Genomic DNA, 13,743 nt, shown 5'->3' with positions numbered 1-13,743 from the left:
GACACAGACTGAGAATCTGGAAAATAAGGAAATGCTTAGCTTGGTATTTCATCACGGTTGTGTTTATTTGATTTTAAAGAAGGCTTTTTTTTCCAGAACTGTCATAAAAGTTCATTTTGTAGAAACAGTTTAATTGTTCACTAAAAGCCAGCATACATTAAGTTATGAATATGCTTTGCTTGCTTTTCATTAAGACATGATCAGCATGTGAGATGCAAATGATTAGAGTGATTTCAGTATTTGTGCCAGTCTGTTGGCAACTTGGTTCTCTATATTTGCCTTTCCTGTGCTAGGTTTAAAAATGCATTTTCTATAGACCTAAGAAATTGCAGTTTTAAAGGCTTAGATTAATATACCTGTTAATTTTGCTCTTGATACCCATGCATAGCAATAGCTGAAATACTGAGCTGTCTCCTCAGTTTCTCTTCTATAAAGTGAGAACAGCAGTGCTGATTCATGTTCATGGTGGGTTTGACTTAGTATGGATGAAAGTATTGCATGAATGTACCGAAGGCATTTTGATCAAGGCTGTATCATTTGTAGCTGAAGAATCACTGTAGATTTTGATTTAGAGACTTGAGCTTGATGCTCAGGGGGCTGAAGAAGTACAAGTCTTGGCTAAAGGTTCTGTAGGCTAAGAACTGGAAATAGAATTGTTTATTTACCCTTGAAGGGATGTGGAGCCCAAACTCTGTTTAACATGAAGCAACAGAGAGTGCAGATGTACTGAAATTCGTAAGAATGTTCTAAGCTGCTGATGTTTTTGGAATCACTTTAGTGAAAGTGATTCACTTTAGACTGAGGAATCTCCTTAGGGTGTAGTTTTTCTCTTCCATGCTGGTTATACCATTAAAGTGACTTTAATGAATTTAATATCTGCTAAAATAAAGTCACTGTCCTGTTTCTTTCAGTAGTTATAGTAGGCACTGTAGTATTTTTCTTTTTTTTCCCATTTTGAGATGTATATTTTATGCTGCAGTGAAAAATTAATAATAGTACCTAGGTGAAAACAAAAACTAGCAATGAAATATCCTCAGTACATCACATTTCTCTTCCAACATTTATAGTGTGCATCAGGAGGGTAGAAAGCTTTACCTTTTGAAGTGCATTATGTAAGCTTAGGATGCAACTGGTTTAGTTTAATGAGGTTTTGAAATGCCAGTGTCATAACAAGGAGCATGGTTAATAAAAGTGAATAAATGTATGAATATACTGTGCAATTTTCGCACTCCTGCAGCTTTGCCATCTTTGGGGTGTTTCCAGATACTGCTTTTCTTGTGCTGTAAATAGCTTTCTTGGTTGTCAAACAAATATAATGGGATGCCTTAAAATCAATTTTAGCAATGAGAGAATGAGAAACCTTAGGCACTAGGATATCCCTGTACTACAGGTGTTATAATACAAATGTATAGGGGGCCATGGTGCCAAGAAACTTGGTGCATGGAGTCTGTGCTGGTGGTGCAGTTGGGACGTGTTGGCTTATGCCATTGTCTGTCTCTTTGCTGTAGGCAGCTTGTTCTGGACTCCTCTGTTTTTAGCTGGCTAGTCATATGCACTGCCTTTTGGTAGCCCAAACAGGTTGGTAATTTTGGGTGAGGGACTGGGAGTCCTGTTTTGTGAGAGGGGAGACCACATCACCACATCCTGGCTGTGTGATGTGGGCAGGTACAGTTTGTGTCTGGCAGGATTTGTGTGACCACTGAGCGCTGCCTCAACACAGCACTGCAGACGGGCCAGTGAGCCTTGCAGGCCCCAGTCTGCTCCAAGCAAAGCTGCCTTTCATCTCTCAGTGCTCTGTTTTGTTAACTGGCTCAACATTAAGTGCACCCCATGCTGTGTTCCTCAGCACCCTGAGTTCTTTGGGGCCTCACTAATTTATGCAGATGTCAGCATCTACACAGTGCCTATATTCGTGTCACATGAAGCCTGAGCTATTCTTCATCCCTGAATGGGATACAGGCAGGCATTCTGGCCTTCAAAAGTGCCTTTGGATTCATTAAACCCTGGCAAACTTAGTAGTTCTTCTCTCACCACCAAAATCTCTTTGGCCTGTGGGCAGCCAGGCTGGTTGCTGAGCAGGCAGGAGGGGCTGAGTGACTGGGACTCAGACAGGTCTGAAAGGCTGCAGGTGAGGATACGCTCACTGAGCTTCTAATCTGAATCTAGTAGGATTTTGCTTACAAAACATTAAATGAATCTTTGCAAGAAAAAAAATCAGTCCTCAAACAAAAAAATATTCAGGTCTGTCTTGTGAAATTTTCATTCCTCCATCCTTTTTGTTCAGCAACCTGCAAACCTCCTCACTTAATCCTGAGTATGTTTTGAATTGGAAAATTGTATTAAAGAAATCATTGGCTGACTGAGTTCACTCCAGTTGCTTTAGATTAACTTCCTGCCAAATGTAAAATAAGATTCAGAGAATAGTAGTTACAAGTGAAATAAGACTTAATTTTCAAAGCATAAAATTAAGAACAATAGAAGTAAATGAGTTTTATGTGGGAGCCGGGGGGGGAGGGGGGGGGGGAAGCCATTGGACACTGCTGCAGTCCAAAAGGAAATTTAAAGACACCAATTACATAAATACAGGAATTTTAGTTAGAGTTGTGTTTAATTAGAAGTAAAACATTTGTGTCAGGGTTTGTTTTTTTTTTCACATTTATTACAATAATCAATCTCTCCTAAATTTTAAAACATTTCCTCTTACCTGAGCTACAGAAGACTTGTTTGCTTCATGGCCTTAAGTATTGGGACAGCTATTTAGACAGCTTTTGTCTTTTTAGAACTTTGAATGCTGTACTGGTAGGAATAGGATGAAACGTGAAAATATCTTGCCTGTGTTAGCATATTTGTTTTCAAAGATGTAAAATCCATTTTTAAATATTGCCAGTTGTTGAGATTTTTATGTTTCCAATTAGCTTGCTTTGTCCAGGTGAACACTCACTGAATTTGTCTTCTGTCAAGTTACTCTTATAAAAAATCAACCAAACATCAACCTAATAAATTCCATTAAGATTGCTGAAATAACTGAAACGTGTGTTAAATTCTGGATGAAAACATGAAGCAGTGATGAGTGTGAAAAAGACATAAAATTAATTATAAATGCTTTGATTTCAGTTATGTTACTCTAATGGTTTTCTGTGACTTGAGTCTTTTATAGGGAGTCTTCTGCCGGATTTGAGGCAACTGACTGTGTAGTACTGGAAACAGTTAAAATCAACCTGAGGAAAAATTGCATGGTTTAATTTATCTAGAGAAAATATAACCCATGTGTTTCTTATGATTGTCCCTAGAAATACACGCAGGGCGGCAGAAGTCTGGATGGATGAGTATAAAAATTTCTATTACGCAGCAGTGCCTTCAGCCAGGAATGTACCTTATGGCAAGTAAGTCACAAGTGCTTCTTTGCCCTATTTGTTTATTCTTCATGACATAGCACCTTCTGAGGTGAAATCAGTGCTAAACCTGATGTTGTCTCTTTAAGGTATATTTCTATAGTTCTACTGTTCTTGAGTTTTCTATGTATTCCATAAAATATATGAGGAGAACAGCCTGACTTTGAAAACTCCTTTTTTTTTTTTTCTCCTCTAGTATTCAAAGCCGAATGGAGCTCAGAAAGAGACTTAACTGCAAGCCCTTTAAGTGGTATCTTGAAAATGTTTATCCTGAGTTACGGTGAGTTTTGGCTGAAACAGAGTTCATATGGAGTTTTCTTTTTTGCCCTCCCCAGAAATCAGTGGTTTCTCTTTCTCCATCCTTGGATGTAAAGGATGTGGTTTAGTTTATCTGAGAATGCAATGCCTCATGCAGGTTTATTTGCTTTTTTTATTAGTTCTGTTCCTAAGGAGTATTTTTCCCCTGGTTAGCTGGTTTTTCGACTTAGGGCAACTACAGCATTTTAGAGAACAGTGTCCAAAGGACTGAAGCAGGCATCATAGCAATAGATGCCATCAGGCTTGGGCAGTTAGTTTCCTACACAAGCCATTTGCTCAAAAGCACATATTGTGTATCCTACTGTCGTGCTTTTAAAATTTTTGCCTATGCCTAAGCACATGCCTAGTTAGGTGAGGAGACTGAATCTCATTGCGGTACAGATGATGACAGTCAGCTGACAAGAGGGCCTTGTGTGTTTGGCAGACAAGGTTAGATGCCTAAAACTCTGAGAAGCTGAGTCTCCTAGTCCTTCTTGTCTCCTTTTCTCTTATCACTGAATAATCACTGACTTTTGGGAAGACCTGAGAAGGGGGAAGTGAGGGATGACACTGGTAACAGTTTTTGTAACATGAACACATCCTAACTAATAAAAAAATCCTCAAAGAGAAATACTTTTTGAAAGGATAGAAAGATTTTGGTTAAATAACCCATTAAGTAGTATGTTGGTCAGATCTGAGCCCACTAACTACTCTCACTAGTCTGCCAGCCTAATATTGGTAGTGTAGTGGTGTAAGATATTGTATCTTGTAAGAATACTTAAGATTTTTTTCCTGGGGCCACTTTGTCAGTGATTCCAGGTAATTGCTAGTCACGTACAGGCTTGAGATGCAAAAGCAGCACCAGTTATTACAGCCCCAGTGCAACATGTGCAGAACCATACATACTAACGAGTCCCATAAACCAGGATGATCCTGAAGAAGTAACTTTTCCTTTTTCTCCTAAAAGTGCCAGAGGATATTTGGTTTTGTTTAATCTGTGAGAAAAAATGTCTCTCCTGAAAAATGTGTTGCCATAAGCATTACTTACATGTAACGTTGTCTGGTTCTGTCATCCCTCATGTGCTCATTCTGCTGTGTAGAATTATACTCATAATATAATCTGAAGTTTTTAAAGACTGATATGCCCTTGTTTTACTGTTTGATGTGGACTCATAGGCCCTACTCACAACTTTACTTTGCTGAATGGACTTGCCTAGGTGTTTCCATGCTAGGAGTGTACTTTATGTGCAACCATTACAAAAAAATAGATATCAGAAAAACTTTTTTTTTTTCAAATTCCTAACCCCTATTTTAACATTTCAGTAAAAACAGTCTGAGAAACATGTAGTGTCCTATTTCTGCCACAAGCTATGTTGCCTGAACAGACAAAAGGACTTGATGAGCTAACTGATAACATTAAGCTTTGTAACGTTAAATGATAAGTCATCTTTAATTTGATTTTTGTGCCAAATTTGTATGTTCATCCTCCTCCTCTGATACAAGTCTTCTGGTACTGTGTGTGTGGTAAGCTTGCAAGTTTACTCATGCTTGATCAATTCATGATTAGATAATAAGCCTCCCCTCAAAAGATGATTGAGATTTCCAGATGATAGTCATCACTCATCCTTAACCTATCATCTTAAAAATACTCTGAGTAATTTTACAAATAAGAAGTTTTAAAAAACCTAAGAAAAGCCTCCCAAACGAACCCTGAACTGAATCAAGCAGATATTTCTGGTTTTGTTTTAGGGTACCTGATCATCAAGATATAGCCTTTGGGGCTTTGCAGCAGGGTACCAACTGCCTTGACACTTTGGGCCATTTTGCAGATGGTGTTGTTGGAGTTTATGAATGTCATAATGCCGGGGGAAACCAGGTCTGTATGCCATTAATTTTGTTTTCTACAGTAAGTCCTAAACAAAAGAAAGAAAGTGAAGCTAAACTTTTAAACTCAAGCAGTTAGTTACTGTGTACTGGTGAGAGAAAGATGAATCCAAACCAGCACATCACTTGTTGTAACAGATTGGCTAAAAAAGCTTCTCCCTCAAATATAATTTCAAGATTAGAATCTGAGCCCAGAGATTCATTAATTCATTATCCCCTCCCTTTGTCACTATTAATTTTTTTTTTTTTTTTGCTTTTGCAAAAAATAGCTTTTGCACTAGAGGCCATAGCTTCCTTCCCAGGGGTTTTGTACTTGCATAGGAAGCTTTTTTCCCGATGAAATGGTGTGTTTGATTTTTTGGGGGATGATTTTTACTTAAGAAAATATTTGGGTTGCATTAAGCATATGGCCTAAGGTCAAAAAAATAAAAGAATGCATTGCTGTGCTGCACTACTAGTCATTTACAGTTTTCTATAATGGAGTATAAAAAAAAAATCTGTTATATTTCCCCATTTGGCTCTTTTAGAAAACAGATGCCTAAATGTTCACTTACAGTAAGGGGAGTATTTTAACAATCCTTTCTAATCCTACTCCTAAACTAATTGCAAATGTGTCAGATCTGTAAATGAGAGCATTAATTATTTCAAAGAATCGATTTATGCAGTTGTGACTTAGTTATCATTCATGACATACACACAGAGGTTCTCACTGCTTTGTGTGCTGCTTTGTCACTAAATCCTTGTCAGGTTAAACCTGACTTTAAATCAAATAAAATATTAGTGTGTCAAGTACAGCTGTTAAAATAGAAGGCTGACCAATTAAAAACTACTCTTGAATGAGTGTCAGAAGTTTGCTCTAAATTAAATTAGAAGGGGAAAAGCCTAAAATAAGATGAAGCCTAAAATGAAGTAATTTCCTGGAAGATGTATGGTGACAATTCATTCAAATCAGCATGTGAGAAATGCCTCCTTTCCCTACCATTAAAGAGAATTTATCTGTGGAGGCTTTTTCAATTATCTTTATGAAAGTACGCTCATCTTTTCAGAAACCAGAGTGGGTTTTTCGAGAGAAAGGGTAGATGTGTCACAAATGCCTTGGAGCAGAAATCTTAGAATTTTCTGCTGATGTTGTGTATTCTTTGTAGATGCATGAAGTTATCTTCCTCTTTCAAACTCTTTTCTCCTGAATTTGACCTTCTTCTTTCTGTGTTGTTTCTTCTGTGGCATTGACCTTGACAAGCCACTGTGCACTTGTTATGTACAAATACCCTTGAGAGCACATGCAGGCAGGTTAAGCGACAGAATGGGTCAAACCCAGGTTTTATGTTCAAGTAGAACTCACGCTGGGTTGAAAAGAAAAATAATAGCATGGGAGGAGAGGGATAGGGAACAAACCACAATCTTTAGATCTATAATTTGTGTTTTGTACTGTATTCTTATCAAGAGGTTTTTTGGGGATATTATAGACTGTGGCAATCTTCTCCTATAACTTGAAGAGTGTTCTCTGTCTTATGTTCAAGACAACTTAAAATGCAAAACCTAAGTAAAAATGGGATTTCTGCCCCCCTTTGCCCCTGCTCTCCTCTCCTCCAGCTTGGTAGAACTCTGGTAGTTGTGCACTTCCAGAGGGCTTAATAGCTTGTGGTGTTCTTGACCATATGCAAATATGCAGAGTTGTGATAAGGAGCTAAAGGTAAAACCAAAAGCACTTAGGTTCAAGGGGAAGGTTTCAGGTTAGTTGTATCTACTGACTTTTTATTTCTGATTTGTCACAGATTTTCTCAGATATTCCAATTTTTGCATAAAGCTATCCAATTTCTAGCCTGTGCCCTGAGCATATACACTACTTGCAATTTTCTCCACTCCTCTGTAGTGGAACTTGTTCCATCTTATCTCCATTATAGACATGGTTTACTGATCAGTAGAGGGAAGTATCTATATACACTGTGTCTCATAACATGAAGGGTCATCATGTAGATATTTCCAGCGACACAGCTTGAAGCTTTTATGAAGCAGCTGTACTTTGGCTTTTAAATGTGTTACCTTCTTGCATAATTTTTGTTGTGGCTGGGACTTGTACAGCCTTTTGATGGAAGGCTGAAGATATAAAGGCAATAATTTCAAGGCTCTAACTCTGACTGCAGAGTTCTCAGACGCAAGTTTTACTACATCCCTGGTAGTATTTTCAACTGTCATTTTCCACTATAAATCTTATCAGGGAAGAGTTTGGGGCCATTTGATAAGCTCTGAAAATAACTTGCTTAATTCCTTTACTTGTGGCTAAAAAAGTGGCTATTAATATTTTATTATATATTAATGGTTCTTGTTGACATCTTCCAAACTGGGCAGAACTGAGAAGGCAAGTAATTTTGCTGTCATCTGAGTTTAACATACTGAGAGTAAAAGGAGAACTTATCAGCTTAAGAGTTTGGAAGACAAAGGGATACAGAGATTTGTCTTGGCCTTGCTTTGTTTTCCACAGTTGTCATCATTCTGATACTCACAGAATACAGTACCCATCCAGTGGCTTGGGACCTGTATGATTGTGATTACATGTAATCTCTTAGGTTGCAAGTTCTGACAGTGTTCTGAGCATCTCTTCCCAAAGAGATTTAATAATTGTTAAATCTGATGAGTTTCAAAGTAATTATACATTTATTTTATTTCTGAAACACTGATAATGTGCAAAATAACATTTAAATGTTATGTAACCTACAGGCTTGGCCCTGTATGTTTAAGGTTTTGTATTATACAACTCTAAATCCTCTCTAGTTGCTCGAGAAAAGCTAATCATGCCATTTTAAGTAGTTTATAAGCATGATTTGGCTAATTAGCCTGGCTTTAATCAAGTGGCTTCTTTCCTCAAAGGATAGTTAGACAAATGGAGACCAGTGTGGACCCTGGAGACCAAACTTGAAAGGAGAGAGGCATATGGAGAAGAGTCTGAACATCACTGCAAGATCAGGCTCTGTGTGAAAAGATGCTGAGATCAAACAAGCTGGGCAGCAGTACATACAGAACAGCTTTTCTTTGCTCTCCATTTAAGAGTTGCATATTTAAATACATTTAATGGAGATCCTGTTGTACATTGTGCCTTGGATGGGAGGGAACATTCTCTCTACCCCTTTTGTGTATTGCTTTCTGGTAGTCTTTATTATATTAAGAACTGCTGTTTCCTTGCTGTGGTCCATGTGCTTTGTTCAGTGTGTGGGCAGGGTGGCCAGTGGTGCTGCAGACCAAGGAGTTTTATGTATATAATTATATATATGTATAATTATATATATATATATATATATATATATATATATATTTACAAATGTAGAAATCCTTCCTCACAGAAGACAGGGGAAAGGTGTAACACACACACACATACACATATAAAAATAAGCATCTAACTAAACAAGCATTTGGAGGAATATCTTCCCCAAGACCCTGTGTGATTGCTTGCAGCAGCTGTGTAAAGCCAGTAGAGGGAGCAAACAGCAAGCTCAGCCCTGAGTTGATATGGGGACACTGAAGCAGTTGGATTTACTGTGTTTGAAAAGGACTTTTCATCTCCTGCCCTGTGGGAAGCAACGAACTGTTCCAATGCTCATACATAGCTGTTTGTAGGATTTTTACCTGTGCTTTTTGTGCAGAGGTAGCATGTGTTAACATACACAATTTTGTATATTTTTTGTTTCTTCCTTTTTGTAGGAATGGGCCTTAACAAAGGACAAGTCAGTGAAACACATGGATTTGTGCCTTACTGTTGTGGACAGAGCTCCTGGTTCACTAATAAAACTTCAGGGCTGTAGGGAAAACGACAGCAGACAGGTTAGTATGTCATGATTGTGTTCTGCAAACAGTGGGGAAAACAAGGATAGTGAGTAAACAATGCACTAGTGATCATATCTTCTGTGGGCTCTACTTTTACTGTTGTTTGTGTGTGTGAAGCTAGGATTCATGATGTCATAAAGGCAAATTAATATTTATCCCAACAGGAGCCTCTCATAAAGGTTTCACCCACTGATGTGTAACAGTGTTAAACTGCCACATGTGTCTTCTGAGAGAGTTTGTGTATTCCACAATGTCTTTTTGAAAGATCTCACTCAGTTAAGTTTATTTAGGTGGTTTGGCTTTCCTTCTTTTCAGTTGTGGCCTGTTCATAGCATCACTAGACTCCTTAAATTCATTTTTATCAATGCAGCCTTGTAACTTCATCTATTTCCCATGCCTGAGGAAAATCACATTTGCAGAGTCATGCCATCTTTTTGATCTAGTCATAAAACAACTCATCTCTTTCTGCTCAGTCATCAGTTCTGATCATCTGCCAGCTTCCTTGCTTCTATATCTCTGTTTTTGCAGACAGGTAACTGAAACACTGTTTGTTGATGAAGGAAGGAATATCCTTGCAACTCTTCAGAGAGTGAAACTAAGGAAGCAAGATTTTTTTGAAAAGGTTTACAGGCATAATATGTTAGACACACAAGAGAAATTGCCCTCCTTTTATTTAAATTCTGTATTTGGGATTTATTCTGTCCATGACATCATCTGGGACAAAGAACTTTTGACAGCACAGATTGCTTGTCTTCTGTAAAATTGAAAGGTGTCTGAATTTCTGTATTTCTGTAGTGGTACTTGGATGGATTTTGATTGTCATTTTTTTCTTCAGACCAAAGGTATCACACAGGTAACAGTGTGGGACAGTGTATTTGAGAAGTTCTGAACTAGAGGGAAATGTGTTGGTGTAATCTGTGTCTTGCAGAGTGTTTGCAGAAAGAACAGCTGTTTTGGCAAGACTTGACAGAACTTACATAACTTGTTCTCAAGAATCACCTAAACTGCTCCTATTATTGCAGTTTGTACAGCTTTCCAGGCACAGGCCAGGGAAGCTTATGAAGACTTCAAAGGATGTAGAATTCTTTTTTTTTTCCGCTTTTCCAGATCAATAACTGTATTTTCTCTTCCAGAAATGGGAACAAATTGAAAGCAACTCTAAACTGAGGCACGTTGGCAGCAATCTCTGTCTAGACAGCCGAAATGCCAAAAATGGTGGTCTCACCGTAGAGATCTGCAATCCTTCTTTGTCACAGCAGTGGAAATTCACACTTAATCTGCAGCAGTAGAAGGACTTACAAGCAAAATGCTGTTTCAACTGAAAAACATTGGGCAAAGTTTTGATTGAATTACTGATGTATTTCTTAAAACTTTCCACGGAACTTATATACCTCAGTATTCCACCTTTATCTGAAAGTATAGTGCTGAAGCAGACACCAGGGATCCAGGGGACTCGGAGCACTGCAAAGATGTCACTGAGCATTTTCTTCACAGGAAGAAGGAATTGTGCTGCAGACTTCAACTGTTCCTTTCTGTCTTCAGCTACTACTTGCACAGCAGATAATTAACTCTAGGAACAACTGACGTATTATAAACAAAAGGATCTGAAGAAACATCTGTGGGGAACAGTGTGGGAGGGAGGGTGGGTAAAATTACTAGGAGAAGGTAATTTGAAAACTCCATTGGAATAGAAGTCATTTCCAGAACCAGAAGTGTCATTTTGAAGTTGTTTTTTCTTTTCTCCCGTGTGTACTTGGTAATTTGAATATGAACTTTTCTATGATGGACTCTAAATATAAATATATGAAAGTATATATATTGTCAACTCCCAATGATTTGTATCAGTTTTCATCATCCTATAATTTTCAACAAAGTGATTGACATATGTATAACCAGAAATTGGATTGGAGTGCTAGGAGAGAGAAACTCTTGAGGGTGCGGATTTTGTGCTGCTGGGTATGATGTCCGTGCTAACACTGGATGCTATTGCTTTGCAAACTGGATCTACTTCTTAACACTTCACCCTCGATGGAGATCATGATGCTCTGGAGGAGAAGGAAAATAGCAGAGGAAGTCAGTGTATCTGCCCAGATGATTGCTTGATTGTTTATTCCAGCTCGGGAATTCATCACCTGTGCTCTGGATAATGTTAAACCTGTACTTGGTATTTATGTTGATCATTTCTGTAGTACTTTGTCTTTAAAATATTTCTTCTTTTGTTACAAAATTATAGAAACTGCACAGAGCTTTTGTGCAGCTGTGTTGGTTCAGCAGAGTTTTATTCTGGGCCCTAATGAGGAAAAAAATGTCTTAAACTGCCCTTTTGATTTACAGAAATAAGTTAGAATTGTAACACCACCAACAACAGCACAAGATCTGAATTTTAATTTGCAAGGATGAGCAGCTATGTAATATCTCTGAATTGCACTTACTTAATTTATAGACCTACTACTGGGGAATTTTCTTCCATTTTGTTTCTTTAAATGTAGCTTTTGAATGCATTCAGGCTTGACTCTGGGAATCAGCCTGGATACCTGCATAGCCTATGTGTTTTTAACCATAGAACTTGTGCATTTTGCAGCTTCAGTCCAGCTGATGTCATTTTTATAAAACAATGCTGTCAAAGGTAACTCTAACTTTGACCTGTCCTTTCTTATGTTTGCATAGACTATATACTTTTTTATTAAAAGCAAATGCTTCAATGAGCTTTTAAAATGAGAAGGAAAGTAAATAAGTATTAATAAGTAAGACAGAATTGACAAAAATTAGTGCAGACATGGAGTGCCAGGAAGTGATTTTTGGAAAGACGGTTCTTGGAAAAATATAAGCTTGATCATAAGTAGATGAAAAACATCTGCTGTACTGTAGTATGCTGGTACAGTCCCTCTCGTTCTTTGTCCTGGAAGTAGTTTTTGATTTTCGTTTTCCCTTGGCTGTACCTATGCATCAGATATAGGGATGGTACTCTCATGGGCAAGGTGACTTCACTGTGCCAGTGTGCCCATAAAAACCTTGTGTGTCTGAAGCTATGACCGACCTGCTTACCCATCCATCATCATCTGACTTTTTAATGAATAATTAATACTTTTTCTCTGCTTATTCACAATCCATTTTCTCCAAAGCTTGCCTGTTTTAAAGGCCAGACAGTGGAAAAACTATTTTCAGCTTTTAGTTTCTCCCTGTGGCCTTTTAATCTAGCTGAGAACTTGAAGAACGTGTTTCATAAACAGCAATAGATGCCTTCATGTTTTGGAAAACAAATGCTGAAATATAAGCTCAGCAGCAAACCAGTTGTTTGAAGCTTTGAAAAATAGAATTTAAAAGGAAATCACAAAACCCAACCACTCAGCTTCAACCATGGAGGTATTTCCATTCACAGCTTTGATCTGATTGAGGGTGGTACTAACTGAAATCAGCAGCTGCAACTCTGAATATTGACCTGCCTCATCTCTGAATCAGAATTGCTAGTAAAAAGAAATTTAAAGAAATTCCATCTTTCATCACTTAAGTCTTTAATGACTACAACATTCATAAAGTAGGAATATTTTTTCAGTAATTCCCCATGGATGTTGTGCATAGGGGGTTTTAATATAGGAGCTGTATGCTTTTCTTTGAGAGAACAGACAAGAAGTGGTATCCTTTTGTTATGTTTACATGACAGTGTGCCAAAGTTACTTACTGTGATTTTAGGGGTTTTTAATGCTGAAGAAATTCACCCAATTGAAAGATAAATTAAGAGCCCTTGAAGCAAATTGTGATAGAGTCTCCTGAGAACTTTTCTTACTGTCTTCAGAACAAGAATGGTGATACTGTTTATTTTGCAGATTTTCAAAACATAGTTTGGAAACTGTTTTTTTCAGTTGGTTTGAAAAGTCTGCTGTACAGAGCTTGTACTTGTTCATTTTATAGATGGAAACCATCCTTGAAAATTTGTTTAACTTAAATAAAGAAGAACGCTTTATAGATAAGTGTGTGCTGGTTAATAGAACTGAGTAAAGCCAGTAAAAGTCTTCCTGGAGCTTGTAGATTGAAGTAGTTTTCAAACATTTCATTTCACTTGGTCGCTTCATAAAGTTCCTTTTCTATAAGAGTGTATATGTGGGTGTATATTTGTATTTATAAAAAGAGATTTTGTTTGTGTTTAATACTATAATTTTGAGAAAATTGTCTTATTTCAGAAGCTGTGCTGCACTAAGGAGAGGGCTAATGCTGATTTTATGGTCACCTGAAAATGTATTGGCAAGGCATTCCCCCTCTTGCCCCTCTAGGCCTGAGCTTCTGGAGATTCCTGCTGTGTCTCTCATGTGGTCATGTGGTCTCCCTGCTCTCTTGTGCAGGGTGGGCACTGAGG

General features: G+C 37.8%; 1 protein-coding gene across 1 annotated transcript in view; it reads left to right on the top strand.

Moving 5' to 3' along the window:
* Positions 1–13,401, top strand: part of GALNT2 (polypeptide N-acetylgalactosaminyltransferase 2) — an 88,820-nt gene extending 75,419 nt beyond the window's left edge. The window contains exons 12-16 of the mRNA XM_083857133.1: positions 3,291–3,383; positions 3,589–3,672; positions 5,439–5,565; positions 9,270–9,389; positions 10,526–13,401. Coding sequence (XP_083713259.1) covers positions 3,291–3,383; positions 3,589–3,672; positions 5,439–5,565; positions 9,270–9,389; positions 10,526–10,681 — 580 coding nt within the window. The 3' untranslated portion in view covers positions 10,682–13,401. The remainder of the gene's footprint in view (positions 1–3,290; positions 3,384–3,588; positions 3,673–5,438; positions 5,566–9,269; positions 9,390–10,525) is intronic.
* Positions 13,402–13,743: the final 342 nt, after the last annotated feature.

Source organism: Zosterops lateralis, assembly GCF_965231275.1.
Source record: "Zosterops lateralis genome assembly, chromosome: 3".
Classification (NCBI taxonomy): domain Eukaryota; kingdom Metazoa; phylum Chordata; class Aves; order Passeriformes; family Zosteropidae; genus Zosterops; species Zosterops lateralis.
The sequence above is the reverse complement of the archived record's forward strand: the minus strand, read 5'-3'. Positions and strand labels throughout refer to the sequence as shown.